This window comes from Amphibalanus amphitrite, unplaced genomic scaffold (assembly GCF_019059575.1).
Source record: "Amphibalanus amphitrite isolate SeventyFive unplaced genomic scaffold, NRLGWU_Aamphi_draft 000186F_arrow, whole genome shotgun sequence".
In the NCBI taxonomy this organism is placed as follows: domain Eukaryota; kingdom Metazoa; phylum Arthropoda; class Thecostraca; order Balanomorpha; family Balanidae; genus Amphibalanus; species Amphibalanus amphitrite.
Genome location: NW_024881681.1, coordinates 303746 through 320888, shown reverse-complemented (window position 1 = coordinate 320888; position 17143 = coordinate 303746). Strand labels below are relative to the sequence as shown.

General features: G+C 50.9%; 1 protein-coding gene across 6 annotated transcripts in view; it reads left to right on the top strand.

Moving 5' to 3' along the window:
* LOC122384317 (nephrin-like) overlaps window positions 1–17143 on the top strand; it is a 154770-nt gene that overhangs the window by 106182 nt on the left and 31445 nt on the right. For all 6 annotated transcript variants that reach the window (XM_043371613.1, XM_043371609.1, XM_043371612.1 and 3 more), the window contains one exon: window positions 15622–15754. In XM_043371613.1, the coding sequence (XP_043227548.1) occupies window positions 15622–15754 (133 nt within the window). The remainder of the gene's footprint in view (window positions 1–15621; window positions 15755–17143) is intronic.

Sequence of the window (17143 nt, the reverse complement as noted above, 5' to 3'; positions counted from 1 at the left end):
TCAGCCAAAGTCCTTTCTGACACCACCCTGATAGCGTTCTGACACCCTCCAACGCCGCTCCAACGCGGCTCTGACAACGCTTTCACATCATTTCATCGCGACGAAGATAGTGTTCCATACCTCGCCGCTCCTCGATCGTTGCGGCAGGCCGACGACGGCTCGAAACTGTCGTTGTCGACGGCTCGACTGCTGGCGTCGGTCGCACGCGATTCCGGTGTGTTTTCGTGATACCTCCGTGCGTGGAGCCGTGATTGGGACCTCCGTGACAGCTCGGCCGAGCCGCTGTGGTGATTCCACGGATACTGTGCCAAGTTGTCGATGATGGTCCAACTTTCGCGATGAATCGTGTGACGTCCATTTTTGGCTACTGATAAAACCGGTCCTTTGGACGGACACAGCGTGTAGGCAGCGCCGATTGCTGATTTCATCTGGGTAGTTATGGTCAGTTAGGTGTTGGAGACTAGACCCTTTGTGTCTGTTTTTGGCAGGATCGCTGGGTTCCCATGGCCTGTTCCCAGCAGGAGAACTAGGACTAGCGAGGAACGCCGCGAGCTTGCTTCACAAAGTTCATCGGGTCCTTGGCATCCACCCATTAGCCTGATGACGTGTTCCAAACAGATAAAAAGCTATCGTCTTGTTTGTTGCAAAATAAAAATGACTACGTCGTTGATTGGTTGATAATGCACACATAAACGCTGAGGATGCACTTTATCAAAGACAGCGTGCGAACTCCACCGGCGGGGCTATCTCAAACAAACACTATTTAATCTAGCTCGGCAGACGCCAAATTTCGGCCTGCCGTGACTCGGAACAGACTGGGAATTAGGACAGCCACCGGCCCGAATTTAATGGCCATTGAAAACCGCTCCTCCACGGAACCAGTTTGCCTGTTTAATAACGGGGGCCGGCTGTTTGTTTAGCAGAGGTGGAGGAGTCTGTGTGTGTGTGTGTGTGTGTGTGTGTGTGTAACGGCCGTCTGTGACCGCAGCCCCGGCGGTGGCAGCTCGCGCAGAATCGGCCCACTGAGGGCGGAGGCCGCCCGTTTGTCACTCAGAGGCGGCTGGACGGTGGTTAGTGGGCGGGGATCCGCGGGCCCTCGTGCCATGTGGTGACAGCTGTGGGAAGGACGCCCTCCGCAGCTCACGCTATGGCATAGGTATCGGACTTGGTGGCAGTGGGGAGCTCTATAGCTGCATAAAGCCACACACGGGCATCACAACTCATCCACAGTTCACAATCCACAACTTACATCCCAGAGCTCACAGCCCACAGCTCACAGTCCACAGCCCACAGCCCACAGCTCACATCCGCATCCCTAGTCGTGGCTGCAGCTCAAAGCCTCATTCACAGCTTTAGTGACAACTATAAAAACACAGTAATAGTAGACCCAGCAGCCAGCTCATTCACGGCCACAGCCGTTGCTGCAGCCGTCGATCATCCTGACCCCCGTGCAGTTTAACCCCACCTCATCCCGCTCGCGCACACACACATACTGACACACACACACGCCCAGACCGCCCACGGTCAGAGTGGGCCGTCCCCAAAGAGCCGGGCTGTTACGGCAGCGTTCTCTAATCCCCCCAGGCACTTCCGGAGATTGACCACCGATCTGGGATCAGACGAGCTCTCTGAGAAACTCATGTGTGATTCAGACCCTCTTGCTGAAGTTTGCTGATGGTGTCTGGAGATTCATATTTTCCGAGCCGAGCTATCGACGTGATCGTCACCGCTGCAATAGGGCCGCAACAGCATTTATGTTACACAAGCGTCTTCTGAATGTGACCTGTGGAGCTATTTTGGACTTTTCATTTGTTGGACTGCGTCATTGCTGACCTAAAGGAGCCGCGCGGGCCATGCATGCCGATCTAACGCCCACTTTGGTATGCCTGAGGCGACCGCCACTCTAAACTGAATTTATCATCGTTTTCCTAATGACAGATTACAGCGACCCGGACTGATTTAATAATGTATCAGCGCATTTATAAATAGCTCGTCGAGCGGCTCTGGTGTCGCGGCTGGGCGGCTGACCGGTGACCGATTGCCGGGAAGTCTGTCTCGGCTGGACAGGCAGTCGCGGCGGTCTTCCATTCACCGCAGTGCTGAGTGGGGACACCGGTCATCGATTGACCCGACCCCACGACCCGGGCTATCAGCAGCTGCCGCCGCCGCCGTCGCCGGAAGCTCTGGTATTGACACTGCACTTCGTCGGTCCGTCCATGGCGTGACCGCGACGACGCCGGCGACCCCCGCGACGGTCTTCGGCGCGTCACTGTCGATGTTGACTGCCATGGGGTCGACCGGGTGTTCGCAGGGTCGGGGATGGGGTCCGTGTACCCGTACCCGTCAGTGGGCGGTGTCGTCCCGAGGCACCGCTGACAGGTCCGCCTTTTTCGCGACCGAGCTGGTCGGGACGGCCGCCGGCCATTCCTCAGCAGACGGGCTTTGAAGCGCCGCCGCGGGGCGGATCCTTGTGTCATTCCGGGGTCTGATGTCGGCCGCTGCGCCCGACAATGGAACTCGCCTCCTTCGCGTGGGCGCGGCTCAGCTCCAGCGGCACATGGTCTGCTCTGGAGCGCCGCCGCCGCCGGCGCTGCCCTGTCTCCCACAGCAGCAGCGCACGCGTCTTCTCTAGGCGGCAGACTTTTATGACTTGCTTTTGACTGTCAGCGCTCAAAGCCTGTTGCCTGTGGGTATGCAGAAACCAATTGTGTATGGAGGAGGACAAGGGAGATCAGAAATGACTCCGCGGGGCTCCGGGCCGGGCCTGGGCCGCCGCCTTTCAGTGACTTTTTCATCGACGAGGCATGGTGCACCGCGCTTTCGGCAGGCACTCGTGTTATCACGAACAGGCTCGTGAGTGTAAAATGTGAGGCACCTGTTACTGGATGGTATTTCACCACGGGCAGCGGGCGACCGTTACTTATTTGCTATTTATACTTGCATGCTGCACAATGCTGTCTCATGAGGTTGTCAACAAGTCTCATGCCCCGCGCCTGAACATGCGCCGGCGTCATAACTCAAAATCAATGCGTAATGACTAGCTGTCATTTCAAATGCCACGTCAAACTCACCATAATGATACAACCAGAGACACTAAGACCCAGTGAAATATCTCAATAGCGATAGTGACAACTTTACGTGGCGACAAAACTGATGAGCTGACTGTGAATCGACAGAGCAATGAATGGCTGTATTCATCGCTCACTTCGGTCACATCAGGACCATGTTCACTGCTCCTCATTTTCGGCGCCTCTCGTATCGATTCTGCTATAGCTGGCCGATGCACCAGCGGGCGCCCGTTTGACACGTCCCGTGCAATATTAACACAGGCAATCAGGCAATGGCCATGTTTGCAGACACCGCTGCATTTTGATCTCATCAATAGTGCCATTCAGACTACAAATAAATGATGCCAATTTGGCCGTCGCAGTGCCGTTTGAAAAGGTCGTATTCGTGCCGGTTCACACCAGTCACGCCGCGTGTCTCTCTGTTATACCCTGACGTGAACGGTTCACACTCGTAACCGGTCACGACAAGGCTAGGTCGTGTCCAGCCCGTCGGGACAATTTGCGCGCGCTGCGGGGCGCGCCACTTTCCTCGTCTCCGGTGCGCCGTAATCTGTGTCGGATATCCGGCGAGGAGCGCTCAGTGAATGCCTCCACGGCCGGCTGGCTGCCGCGCTCCGCCGTCCGCCCCCGTCATGTGACGATGGCGGAGGGGGTGGGGGGCAGGGCAGGGGGGGGGGGGTGTCGCTCCGTCGCCGACCCCGGTGTCGCTCCGTCGGCACCGACGCGATGGCGAGACGGCAAGGCCGCCATCCATCTCACTCTCCTGGCGACGCTGGGACGGCTGACTCGCAGAGAACCACGGCGGCAGTGGGCGCCGTCACAACGCCAAGCTTCTCGCAGTATAGGACTGACAGTTTTCAATATCATATTCCTAGTTTAACAGTTCCTCGGAAACGGAGACAATGCATTCCGGGGTGTGATTTTCCGCTTCCCACGTGGCGTTTCGTCCTTGGCACGAGACTGTGCCAGCCGGGCGGACCGGCCGCGGTTTCCACCTGCTGGGTTTTCCGCCTCACCCTATGACCGTCCTTCCTTGCCGATGTGGTCGTGCCCGCCCCTCCTCCGGGTCTGTCTGTCGGCTGTCCACCGGCGTGTGTACTCTGTCAGATGTGCCGTGAGACTGCTGCGGTCGATTGAACCTCCGAGAGTCTCTGGGCGGTCGGGGAACCTCTGACGGCCGCGCCCCTGACCAATATTGCTGCCGCGCCGCCCGACCGACCCGATCGACCCGCCCAGAAGACGCATCTCTGGCGGGCCGTGCGTCACTGTGTCGCAGCTGGCTGTCCTGGACGTCGCTCCCAAGAAAGATCACCGGCAAAAACGTGACTGGATGCCGATGGCTCTCCGCGATCGGGGTAACCAGGCCGCCAGGATGCAGCAACAGCCAACGCTGAGCGATAAGCGCCCTGGTAGCAGTCACGGTGTCGGTTCGTCGTTGACGTGGCGTGCCAGACCGCCTGCATATCTGCTAATGAAGAGGCGCGTTTTTGCTGGGCCGTTAGTGTGCCTAACGACAGGGGCCGCTCCAGCGCCGTCACTGCCGGCGCCGTCACTGCCACCGCTACCGAGCCTGGATTATTCAGGCCCCATTGATTACTGACATTGCTGAAGTGTGTGGATATATGCGTAGCCGCTGACACTGACACCGCAGCCGACACAGCGACTGACACACTGACGCAAATACTGGCGACAACACTTACACCGTTAATGACATCAACGCTGACAGCAATACCGACACTGACACCGGAATTTCCGCTGACACCTGACCTAACAATGCCGCTGATAGCCACGTCACTCCCTGACACAGGCACTGACACTGCATTGGGTTACGCGGAACTCGCGCCTGGTTTCAAGTGCTTTAGACAGCTGGCTGCGAATCAGACGGCCATCTTCGCGTTCCGTTTGTTGGAACTTCGAACATTATTGCAAAATGTTGGGCCCCACATACTGTCATCATAAAGTATTAATTGGTTTCCTGTCTTGCTACGGCTAGCTTTAATTGGACAATGTCAAGGGCAGCCCTTGTAGGGCCATCTACTTTCTGAATAATTAACTAAGCCATTATGAAAAGCAGCATGCGCTCCGTTCCCATCTTCAAACTTACCGAATTACTCCAGGCTCCCGCCATCCGAAAAAGGCCGTCTTGGGGGAGAATTTGTTGGTCACTCACCGTGTTCCCAATCCCCCCCGACTGTGTGAATAGGCGCTGCTTTGTAGGCGGTCGAGCACTTGCACTCGAAAATGGCAGAAACTGTATCGACCGGAGTACTTACTTTGTGTATTTGTCGGATCTATTCGTTTGCTCTTTTTTCGCCTCCCATAAGTGATTCTTTGTTCGCCACGCTGGGACAACAGTGTCATTGGACGGCCGACAGCGAGCGTTCGTAACCGGCTCGACTGCATAGGTTGTAACCGACTCATCTGTGGGTCTCGCCAGCCGACTTTTCCTAGCTCAGTTCTGAGGGCTGATTAGAGTCAACAAAACGGATGGCTGCGTGCGAGAGTAATAGAGAGAAAGATAAAAAGAGTAAAGGAGAGCGAATAGAGGGAAAAGAGGAAGGACGAAAGAACGATATATAAAGAAGGAAAGAAAGAGAGAGAGAGAGAGAGAGAGAGGGAGAGAGAGAGAGAGAGAGAGAGAGAGAGAGAGAGAGAGAGAGAGAGAGAGAGAGAGAGAGAGAGAGAGAGAGAGAGAGCAATGGAACTCAAATGAATATGAAAGAATGAAAGGATAACTGAAGGACGGGGGGCCAAAATATCAATGGGAAGACATGGCTGCTGATGTGGGATATATTCAAGCGCCACACTATCTGTTTCAGGAACGGAGCGTGAAAGCAGCATGAAAAGAAAATATACGAGCGATTGGATCCTTTGAAGCCTTATCATCAAATCGGAAATCATGTGTGTTGCGTAACATGGTAGCTGAAATAAATTGGCGCCCATGCTGATCTATATTTTCAAAAATCAATAACGAATAAAACACAAGACTTTTTTTCAAACAGCAAGGCTGGTCGTGGAGTAGCAAGTCTGTAGGAAAGACGATATAGCCAGAACTGAGAATGTCTCCCCTCCAGCGTGCCTGCCGACCGTGCGTCCCTCCGAGCTCGAGTGGGCTGCTGTGGCCACCTCCCCGCCTGTCTCCGTGCCTCCCCTGTTGACATCAATCACGGTCGGTGATTCCATCTCTGCCACTGGCGCACTAATTCTGACTGATGATGCCCGGACCACCCCCGCGACAAGAGCCACCGAGAGACGCCGGAGTCGTGCCGTCAGGCGCAGGGTGGCGGAGAAACAAGGCCACAAGTCGCTGTGGAGTTTTCTCTTATATTTTGGTCGAAATTTTAAACTTTTTGCTTTGGCTCCTCAGGGTTTTGCGCAGGGCCGTGCGAAGTGTTCTTAGTACTTTTTACGCTTTTGACATGCATGCAGATTGAATATCATACGCAGGCTTTATCACTTTCCGTATTCACTACAACTAAGTGAATAAATGTGGTGGTCACGCGAGTAAAAAATAGAATCTAAGCGGGAAAAGCTGGCGAAAAGACTGCACAATGTGGCCGCGACTCCGAGAACCGGGGGGGGGGGGGGGTCTCGGATAATGGGGTTAGAGGTCGGCTGTGTCGTTGGCTTGATTGTGGCTTTCATTGAGCGAGCGAAATGGCTCGCCCCAAGGAGCCATTTTACAGCAGACGTAACCATTTCGCCGCGGAGCCGGAGCTATTTTCAATTTTAAATGCAAACACCAGGACGTATGGTAGTGGCGCATAAAACCATGCCCCTGTATGTCCTATTGGTCTTTGCTATTACCAGTCCCTCGGTCTTCGGCTTATCAGTGACATTTGAAGAGAAGTGGCATAACAACGAGGCACTGGTCGATTGTCAATTAATTCGGAGTACTACTTCACAGAATGGCAGTACTATAAAAGCAAGACTATGTTTGCACAATGAACCCACTTTTAATTGCACAGTAAATATTATGTCGATCGTTGTCTAATCGTGTGTTTCTTATTGTCTTAGTTGATTGTATTTAGCTAACGTTTCGGTTCAAAGTCAGTGTACGATAAAGTACAATTGATTTTGGCCGATATGTGTTGACTGGAAAAATAAATAAGCGATGATTTACATTATTCTTCAATTGATTCATTCAGATGGTATTGACAGCAATTATTAGGATATTGAATCTTTTTTATACTTATTTGCTCCGTTCGTGTTCTTTGCTGCGTACCTATTTATATCCATAACAGTACTGTGTGTGATTGCGCCTATACCTTCCTTTTGTAGGATTTTTTTTTCTTGCCAGGAATTGTGCAGGATGTGTCAGCATTTTAGATATATGCTTGTTTTTGAGGCAGAAGAGACCAGTGCCACTGCGTCAGAGTATTGGTATTGCAGGGCATTGCTGCTGGCATGGCTGGGGCAACGTCAATAGCAGTGATATATGTTATGTTATTACGAGGGCATCCGTCTCCGCGAAGCTAAGGACGTCTGTAGTAATTGACATTCTCGAAACACTTGTTGCGTTTTTCGACAATTTATTTAATTTTTGTCCAAGCTCTGAGATATATTTTCAGACTGCCGCTCTGAAATCTTAACGATGTTGTGGGATGCTTGACGCTCCTGATTTATTAGGACGAATGAGTTTGACTGCGTTCAATCAGCCTTTGATATTCGATATCTATAAAAAATGAATTCAATAATTCTACTCCAGCACGCGGTCGGAACTGTCAGCAAAAGATGTCTTGCTAAAATATGCTGCTGCCATCACCATTGGCATGCTAGTATCAATAATTAGTCCACCGCTTAGGCTATGATTGCTGAGCCCGACGGCCGTTTGTTCCCGACGTCTTTGGGCGTCGTTTGCGGTGCACTGATTAACCCCGGAGCCAGGTGGCGTGCAGACGGCGTTATTAGTCCGCTATTATAGACTACCAGCGCTGTAAATATGTTTATTTTAGCAGATCGCCACGCCGATCGTTGCTCACAAATGCTGTGGCACGCTCCATCATCGGGCCGAGCTTGTCGGGGGCGAGCGGCTCAAAGCAAAGCGTCATGCTCTTATTCAGTGCTGCTCAGGTTCCCCAAGAGAAGGGTTCGGGCTCCGATTTTGCCCCCTCCCCCACATACAGTGCAGGGTGCAATGAGTGACTCCACTCCCATCCGATGGCCGGCCTACCGCGTCACCCAGGCGGCCGCTGGAAGCGCCTTGACGGTAGGCTGTACCGCATTACCCCCGAACATTGCGGGACAGTGGGCGAGCGCGGGGACAGAGCCGCGAGAGGATATTCCCAGCATGATCGGCTGGCGTAGATTGTCGGTTTTATTTGGGGTAGATTTTACACCGATCAACAATTTCGAATAACCAATTATACCAATTATACTAAACCAGTTATACTAAAAATTATGGAGGTGATACTGACCATATTCGTTCTAAATATTTGTGTAGTCTCCCCGCCAAATTGGCAGCATAAGTTTCTTCTGAGTCGTGTCCATGTTATTCATGCAAGTTATGGGTAGCTGCTATACCAAATCATCCAAGCCGGGCGAAGTCCAACATTTGCTGGAATTATCCACCTCTGACTGGAGGTGCTTATTTAACCACATGCTTTGTTGATGGCACAGCTTTGTGCCCAGATTCCCTAGATTTAGAGGTCCTGCGTGCTCAGGTCACAAAACAGTGGTGTTTGGCACCTTTCCAAAGCCGCATTTGAAGCCCAGCAGCAATGCATCTTGTAAGACGAGTGTTGTGAAAAACGAAGAAAATATTATTCTTATGCAAGTCGGTTGGTGGCAATCAGTAGCGAATGTTTACTGTGGCGAAGTTCCAGCAACTTATAGAATCGTAAATAATGCTCTAAGTGATGTGGTGTCGCAAAACTCTGACGCATTGCAAGGCTGTGTTGTTATTCTGAAACATTCGACAGCAAAAACACACTTACAAAAAAATGTTTGGCAGTTTACCATTTTCTGTCAGCTTGTCTCTTCCCGACTATCACTCCCCAGCCACTCCTCCTGACAGTCGCTCCTTCTGACATTCACTCCTGACAGCCACTCCTGACAGCCGCCCCTCCACATGTTCTATACGCCAATAGCAGCCGCTCAGCTCCAGCCAGCCGTCAACCCCCACCAGTCGGCTGTCGCACACATTTTGTCACGGATGTGTGCGGGCGGCGCTCGCTCTGGGATCTCTCCTATCGACAGTGTAGTGACGCTCTGTCCGCACTTCTGGCGCACTCCCTCCCAGCCCTCTCGCCTGGCTGACCCGTCAGACTCATTTCTTTGGCGGTAGTTCGCTGGGACGGCACTCTCGGCCGTCTCGTGGCAGTCGCTGCCACCGCCGACGCTGCCACTGGTGTCAATAGCAGCCTGTTCGCGTGCTCATCATTCTCTAACTTTAGTTTGCATTTTGATGAGTATCAATTCTATCGGACGTTCCCTATTGCATAAACTTAACAACAACTCTGCTTTTTCTTAGCGTTTATTTACCCCTTGCATTTAATTATGCATTTGCATATATTTATTGCTGTTCTTTTCTATCAACCCAAATTTCTTCATGGTCCTTGCCACATTACTGTCAACCGTTTCTGTGTAAATCATCATATATCACCACATCCCCTCTCTGTTTTCATCACTTCTAAACACAGGGACGGTGACAGAACTTGGAGACATTTGATTTGGAATTTCAACCCTTGCAATTGATCCGTGCGGAGGCCAGGATCACCTCAGAAACGGAGCTACATGTTGTATTGTATATGGTCTCAGAGTCGGCACAGGAGGATGTCTGAGCCATGCGCGGGCCGACGGCGTCCTTATTTTATGTCGGACGTTCACTTACAATTGGCAGCTATTGAGTTTGGAGTTGGACAGCTGGGGCTGATTGTGTTTGCTGTTAACTGTTACGGATGGACGAACGTTCCTTAAAGATTTGCTGAAAGATCTCGCCACGAGTCTGATCGAATTGCTCTGTATTAGCCATCAGCTCTATCTAATTTTATACCCGTCATGCTGGGTGCACCAGAAACAAAGAAAATTTATTTGAAATTTAAATGAAGCTCAGTCGAACGCCGGATGGAATATTTTGACGAGCCCGATTATAATCCGAGTCTCCTTTATAAGGTGGTTAACAGCACTGAAGAGTTATTCTTCCCCTTGTTTTGAACCCCTTCGACGTGCAAAGATATCCAAATTCGTCATTATGTACATAAACTCAATACGTTTAACATATTTGAAGCACTCTAATGGCGGTGCCTCTAATGGCGACGCCGTGCGCTGGGAACGCCGTGGGCGCCGCGCCAGGACCGTGACCCAGGGGCGGGCATACCGCACGCACGTGCACTTATCCATGAAACACAGACATGGGCCGACCTGCTCCCTGGAAAAGTTGGCAATGTCCTAGAAGTGGTAAAGTGAGTCCCTCTGTCTCACCTAAGCTATTCGAGCGGCGCTGACAGCGAGGTATGTCGGTCGATGTCGCCTCCGCTGTCAAACCAGCCACATTACGAGCTGTGACGGCGCAGTGTGACAGGCGAGCTGTGGCAGCCGAGCTGTGACAGACGAGTCGGTAGCTGTCACAGCCCATCTCGTCTCCCGCGCCACCCGATGCGCCTCCCACCGGTGGCCGGCTCACGTACCCTCCCACTCACCCGACGCCAGCTTTGACCGGGTGTTTTCCCAATTACCAATCATCCGGAGTTTCCAAGAAGTGTCGGTGCCTCTAATGGCGACGCCGTGCGCTGGGAACGCCGTGGGCGCCGCGCCAGGGCCGTGACCCAGGGGCGGGCATACCGCACGTGGCTGGCAGCGCACAGCACTCCGCGGCGGGCCGCGCTCATGTCGCGGTATACTGGGAACCGCAGACGAGAATACTCGGCCAGACGCACCGCACAGACCGGGAGCGGGGCGGTCTTGTCGGCTGCCAAAAAACAGGCGCGCTCCATGAGTTGTGCGGGGAAATTGAGTTGTCTGCCTTGCTGCACTTTGTTCTTTGTTATTCGCTCTATTTTTTTCTGCTAGAAAATAGCACGATGCAGCACACGAGTGCATAACATCCAAGGCCAAACTATGAGTATTGTGTTACCCTTTTGTGAAACCTTAAATGCAAATTCTGCTGACTGCACCACCAAATGCTGCAAACTACCGATCGATACCTGTGAATCATTTTTATTTTCGCTAAATAGCTCCTAGAATAAGCAAGTCATGCAAGCTACAAGACTATTATTTCCAATTTATGTATCGTTGCCGGAAGCAAGTGGCATTTTAGAGGCGCAGTTAGGTCATGGTCCGTCCACACGAACCCTCGCACCAGCCTGGAATTCAAATATAGCCGTCCGTAACGCGCCTGACCTGGGCTGGCTCCGACACCGCGCCGAGGCCGCATTGCAGTTCTGGCTTTACGAGCGGAGATACGAGTGGCGGAACAAAAGCAGTCCTTGGCGCGCTAATCGTTGTGGGACCTGCACTTGGCGGTGACAGCTAACTGCATGGCCAACGCACTGCCCTGTAAATAACCTAACGCCTGGTTCAGAGTGTCCTTAATCTCATCACCTGTAAGTCGCATGACGTTATTTTCAAATTAACTGGCTTATTTCTTAAAAACCTTGGTCACTTCATTACAAACATTTGATAATGTAACTAGGAAACGTCAACAAGAAAGCGTAAAAATATGCAATTTTCTACACACATGTTTTGGAACAAGCGAGCGTGAATTGCGTGGACTGATCATCTTAACGGAAGCTGGTACTTAGAGCGGAACCTCCCAGACGTCTTGTCATTTCTTTGCATGCCTACCGGAAATGCTCTCAGTGACATTTATTGAGCACCTAGAACAGAGGCAACTGATTTTTTTCAGGCCTGGATCTCAGCTCCAATAGATGGACTGATTTTATCCGAATACTGCGATTAGTTCAGTTCCTCGAGCACCTCTACTCCTACAAGATTGGCAGCATTGATAACGTCTGAAGAACTTCAGAACTTGTCCACAAAACCCACCGCGCCGACGACAGATACAATTAACTAGTTTCAGACGCTCGGCAGATTCCCGTTTCTCTTCGCTAAGCCTCGACGTCCCTGGCTTTGCCAGATGGATCTGGTATATCGCATTTCGAGCGCCGTTGTCTGTCTGCGTAGGCAGAGGGGCGGCAGAGGGGCGGAGGAGGGGGGGCAGAGGGGCGGGGGTGACGGTAGGACGTCCTCATTATTGGTCTGGGCGCTCGCCGGACGCCGTCACAGCGGCCCGGAACACGTGACATGGTGCGAGGTCAGCCGTCACCGGAGACGTCGGCCGCCGGGGAAGGGTCGTTAGTGGAGGTGCCAGCGGGGGCCATACGCGGCAACGGAGCCACACGCGCAGCAGAGCCGTACGCGGCAACGAGTCAACGACGATAGCCAGTGATTCCTGGTAAAAGAACAAAAATAGCAGTGAATTTTTATTGTAATGTGCTAATATCTTTAGGAAATATAACCATTTAACTTGTATTTATAACGTAGATTGATCACCACTCATTCAATTGTATTTTTCGCCTGCTGTGTGTAATCATTCCTAAAGCCTCATGTTTGTTCACATGTAATTCAGATATTAACCGTAATTATCGTAAATGCTCCCACATGGAAAATCAATCTTCCACGTCATTTATCTCGATAAATAAATAATACGTCTCACCAGTCCATTATCGTAAAAGTTGTTATTGAACAGAAGTGGACTCCAATCGCGGGATTGATTTTCGATCAGACCACGTGGATAAATCAACTCAATGTTCTGTCGTATGGGCCCTGGCCCTGGCACCGTTCATCAACAAGCTGCGGTGTATGGCGTTTGTTGCGCGGCGGCTCCGTTCCGGCCAGCTCGTTACGCCTTCCCGAACAGCCTGATGGTACCTAATTCACACCACATCGCCGTGTCGGCCGCGGACGATTCACCGTGTCGCGTTTGGATAGGACATCGCGCCCCGAACGGCCATCGCTGTGCTTAACGCCGCCGCCAGCACGACATTGGCGGCACTGCGCGGCCGGCCGTATCGATTGTGACGCGCTGTGACGAGCCGTGCTCCTCCTGGCCGAGTGAGGTCAAATAGTCCCCGAGGACGCGGTAGGCGTTAGTCATCGGCGCCGAAACAGAATACCGAATACCGATGGAGTGGAGGACGTGGTGTTATGTAAAATGGCAGCACCCGATGTTTGCGCGTTTCGCTAATTGGGTCTACATGCGGTGCAAAGACGAATAGACATTAGACGGTATTGAGGAGTGTCAGTGTGTGCAGTTGAGCAAACTTTGTGTGTGACTAGTGTTTCCTAACACAATATAATAGCTCACTTGAACAAGACAAACTACTGTGTGTCTCCGGGCCCCATAGGCGGAAAAGAAATGACCCCGGAAATTAAAGGTGACATAGCACGAACCAATCATGTTCCAAAGCTATTGTCAAACCCCGAAACCGTTCCTGGCCAGAAAGTTTTGTCGCTATTTCAATTTCGCCTCGAAGTCAAGCAAATATAGGTCATTCTAGGGAAAATTTATCCCCGTTTGGAAAATTATCGAACACAACTCGACAGGTCCGTTAGGCGGCACGGGCGGACATCGATAGCAGCGCCTCTATCGGTCACTAGGGAAAGCTGGGCTGTAGGCGACGAAATACCGGCTGAGTTGTCACAAGTTAAATAGGTTTATAGACATCCGTCTTGTGAGAAAGTTGAACTTTTGCCTTCAATATTTCTACAGGCAATTTTAGAAGTGCCTTCACATAGATTACAAAACCGTTTAAATTATTTTATTCACTTCAAGCCTTCCCTATTGTTCTTGATGATGCGGGAACTATTTCTAATTAGTGTTTCTAGCTTAGTAAAAGAACATATTGTGCAAACGATGAAAAAAGCATAAATGGAAGATTTTAAATGCAATTTTCTGTAACAAATAATGGTAAATTCTCTACACATCAAGGAAAAGGTGCATGCTAACTGATAATTTAAAGTTCTTGGGGCCAGTTGGTTTCTTCTTTTCTTACGTCGCCCCAATGGCCGCGAATACACTTGTGATAACGCCTATCGCATAATAATATACTGACCTCAAAGCTGAAATCAAACAGAAACCTATCTGTATCAGTGGTGTGCGTCCACACCGCCCTGTCACAACTCACAGCATCGCCTGGCCTGGGGCCGATTTTCGCCGTTGTGTCTGCTCGGCTGAGCTCTGCGGATCGACTGGCCGCAATAGGACACGCGACAGGCCCCCGTCACGCCGCGGTCAGATCGGTGAATGAGGTGCTACCTGGGCTGCCGGTGCCGCGGTCCCATCATGACACTGTGGCACGAACGGTGCCGGTGGGCGAGCAAGTGATCGACAACTACACGCACACCAAGTTTAAAGTACAGTGGTGAAATGGATGATCGTGAAGAGCTGTGATTTTCGTTGTGTAAGGTGGGGTTTCAGAGAGACTCTGAAAATAAATGACGCCTTTTCAGTGGAAGCCTAGCCGTGGTCTGCAAGTTGCGTTGAGTTCGTGACTAGTTTTCGTCCGACTTTGTCACCCGGCGTCCGACTTTGGTCGCGTGCAGGGGTCACTTCGCAGCCGCTCTGGCTGTCGGGGACATTCGCAGAACCCGCTGAGCCGCCATGAAACCGGTATGAAAGCTCCGCTCACTGCCTTTCTGAGGTAAATAAAGACGGACATAATCACTCCAGTATGGACCCGTGAAACGGCACACCGCTGTTATGGTGAACGGTAATGATCGACTGCCGCTTAGACACTCCTGTGAAATGGGCTTTCGTCGCAACGCTTGAAGGATTTTCCAGGGCTTTATTGGTGAGATTGTTCCGTGTTCACGGCGCTTTAAATGTGTCGGCATTCGACTGTGCCTCATGCAACACTAAGAAATACATGTGCATATATGGACGCAGGCATTTTGTTAATTCCAAGTCAGACATGTGCTATTTCGGCGTGAAATCAGCTGACTGCGATCGTTTACTCGGTTACCAAGGCAGTATTTTTTCTTACAATTGCAACACCTGCATTTTCCTCACATAACATGATATTGAAGCGAGCACCATTCCTTGGACTTCAGCTTTATGCTGTTTATTTTCTCCTGAGATCGGTAGAGCTTGCACACAGTTAGGTACACATATTTTATGAGTGAAGTAAATACATAAGCCCACATATAAGGCACTCAGATGTTCAAAGACAACTTCCCAGATCCTGCAAAAAAGGCTACTTATAAGTGAGCCTTGTGTAAGAAACCGAGCGACGCTGAGGTGGCATTATGGTGGGAGTCTGCTGCAGTGGATGCCCAGTCGTTACAACGAACAGTCTGTGCTTCATTGTGATATCGGAGAGCCGATTGGTACACGGCTGGTCTGTGGTGAACCACTTGATATCGGGTCTCTGCATTGTAGTCATATGTCGTTATAAAGCTTTTTTATAGGTATCGACTTCTTTTGCAAGAAAACACTGTAGTAAGTGGGCGTATCTGTCTAATATAATATCTCTTTCCTTCTTTCAACAAGCAATGCGCTCAGCTACGAGCAGGGATCCTAAGAGACCACTAACAACTGTTCTGTTTTCTGCAGGTGCTGTGGTGCTCACCTCGGCGGTGGTGGGCGGCAGAGCGAACCTGCCCTGCAGTCTGACCTCGGAGAAGCCTGGCGACCGACCTGACCTCGTCCTCTGGTATAGGGACAACGCCGGCGCGCCCATTCATAGGTGAGAAGAAACGCGCTGGGGTGCGCCTGTAAAAAGCAAGTGCACATATTTAGCTCATATGCATAGATTCTAGCATGTTGATTGGAAGGTGACTGGGGTAGAAAGCTGAGCAAAAAAGTACACATACTCGTACAACTGCACTAATTTCTGCACATATTTTGTAAGTGCTAGTAACAGAGGATGTACACGTTTTGGTGCAAATTATTCAATGTATTGCTTTAATCTATCCACTAAATTATTTGTTGATCACTTCAAAGCAACAGCAAACAACCATTGTTTCCTGCTCAGCTACCATAAACAGCACGGCATTGACAAGTGACAAGATTAACGCTGTAAACCCATGAGCCTTTGTTGCATCAGCATAGAAGGTGTTGACATGGAGTAATGAATGCCATTAGAGCAAACACTGTCAAGATGCACCGTTTGGCTTCACTACGTCTGGCCACTGACATAAGCCAGCCGTGGCACATCGATCTGGCCCTCTCGACAATACACAGCGACCACTCAGCAGTGAAAGGGCCATTAACTGGCCTAATTAACAATGGAATATTGACGCGGCTCTGAAGACGATTCATAACGCTTTATGAATCGCACACAAGTTTATGGCGGCTTTCTGCTGGCAATGGGCCCATCCGTCAGCTGCCCGCTGCCGCTGCAGCCTGCGGTCCGGCTGGGCCAGGGATGGAGCAGGGAGCAGTGTGGCCTGTATAACACTGAATGGAATTCGGGGCCAGAGGGTCGGAAAAATCGGGTCATGTTTGGATATTCTTTTGAGTTGTATGTTATGGTCTTAGATGGCTAGATAAATGCGGAAAATACTTTCGTACTTTTCATAGTGTTGCCTTTTTGTAAGCCTGGCATCTGCAAAGTTGAACAGCGGAAGATGCAAACTTGGAGAATGGCGTAAGCATAGCGATCCTGGTAAATATAAGTAATGACAGCGCACGAACTGGAAATGTGAGAGATATCTCGAAAAATGGACCGTTCGAGATGTCTAAGCACATTCATAGGTATATACCGGGTGGCCCAGAAAAAACGTTCCCAACTTTAAATCAATATTTCTCAGAAAGTGATAAAGATACAACATTGAAACTTCGAATAGTCAATGCGACACACATTTTCAGTAAATGGTGTGATTTTCATGGTGTTCGGTAAATTACTTTTTAAACGGTTCGTGTTTCAAGCATGCCATGTAAAAATTACTTTTTTGCTCCGATGTTTACTCAAAAATGTGAGTGAACAGGTCACTTTCACCCCTCGGCACCACGGCCTAGAGCCATGGCTGCTACTGGCAGCTAGTCTCATTGATGGTTCGGGTCTCAGGATGACACATTCCATCAGGCAACCACGATGGCTCTGTGCCAGTGGCATCGGAAGAAGTTTCCAGTT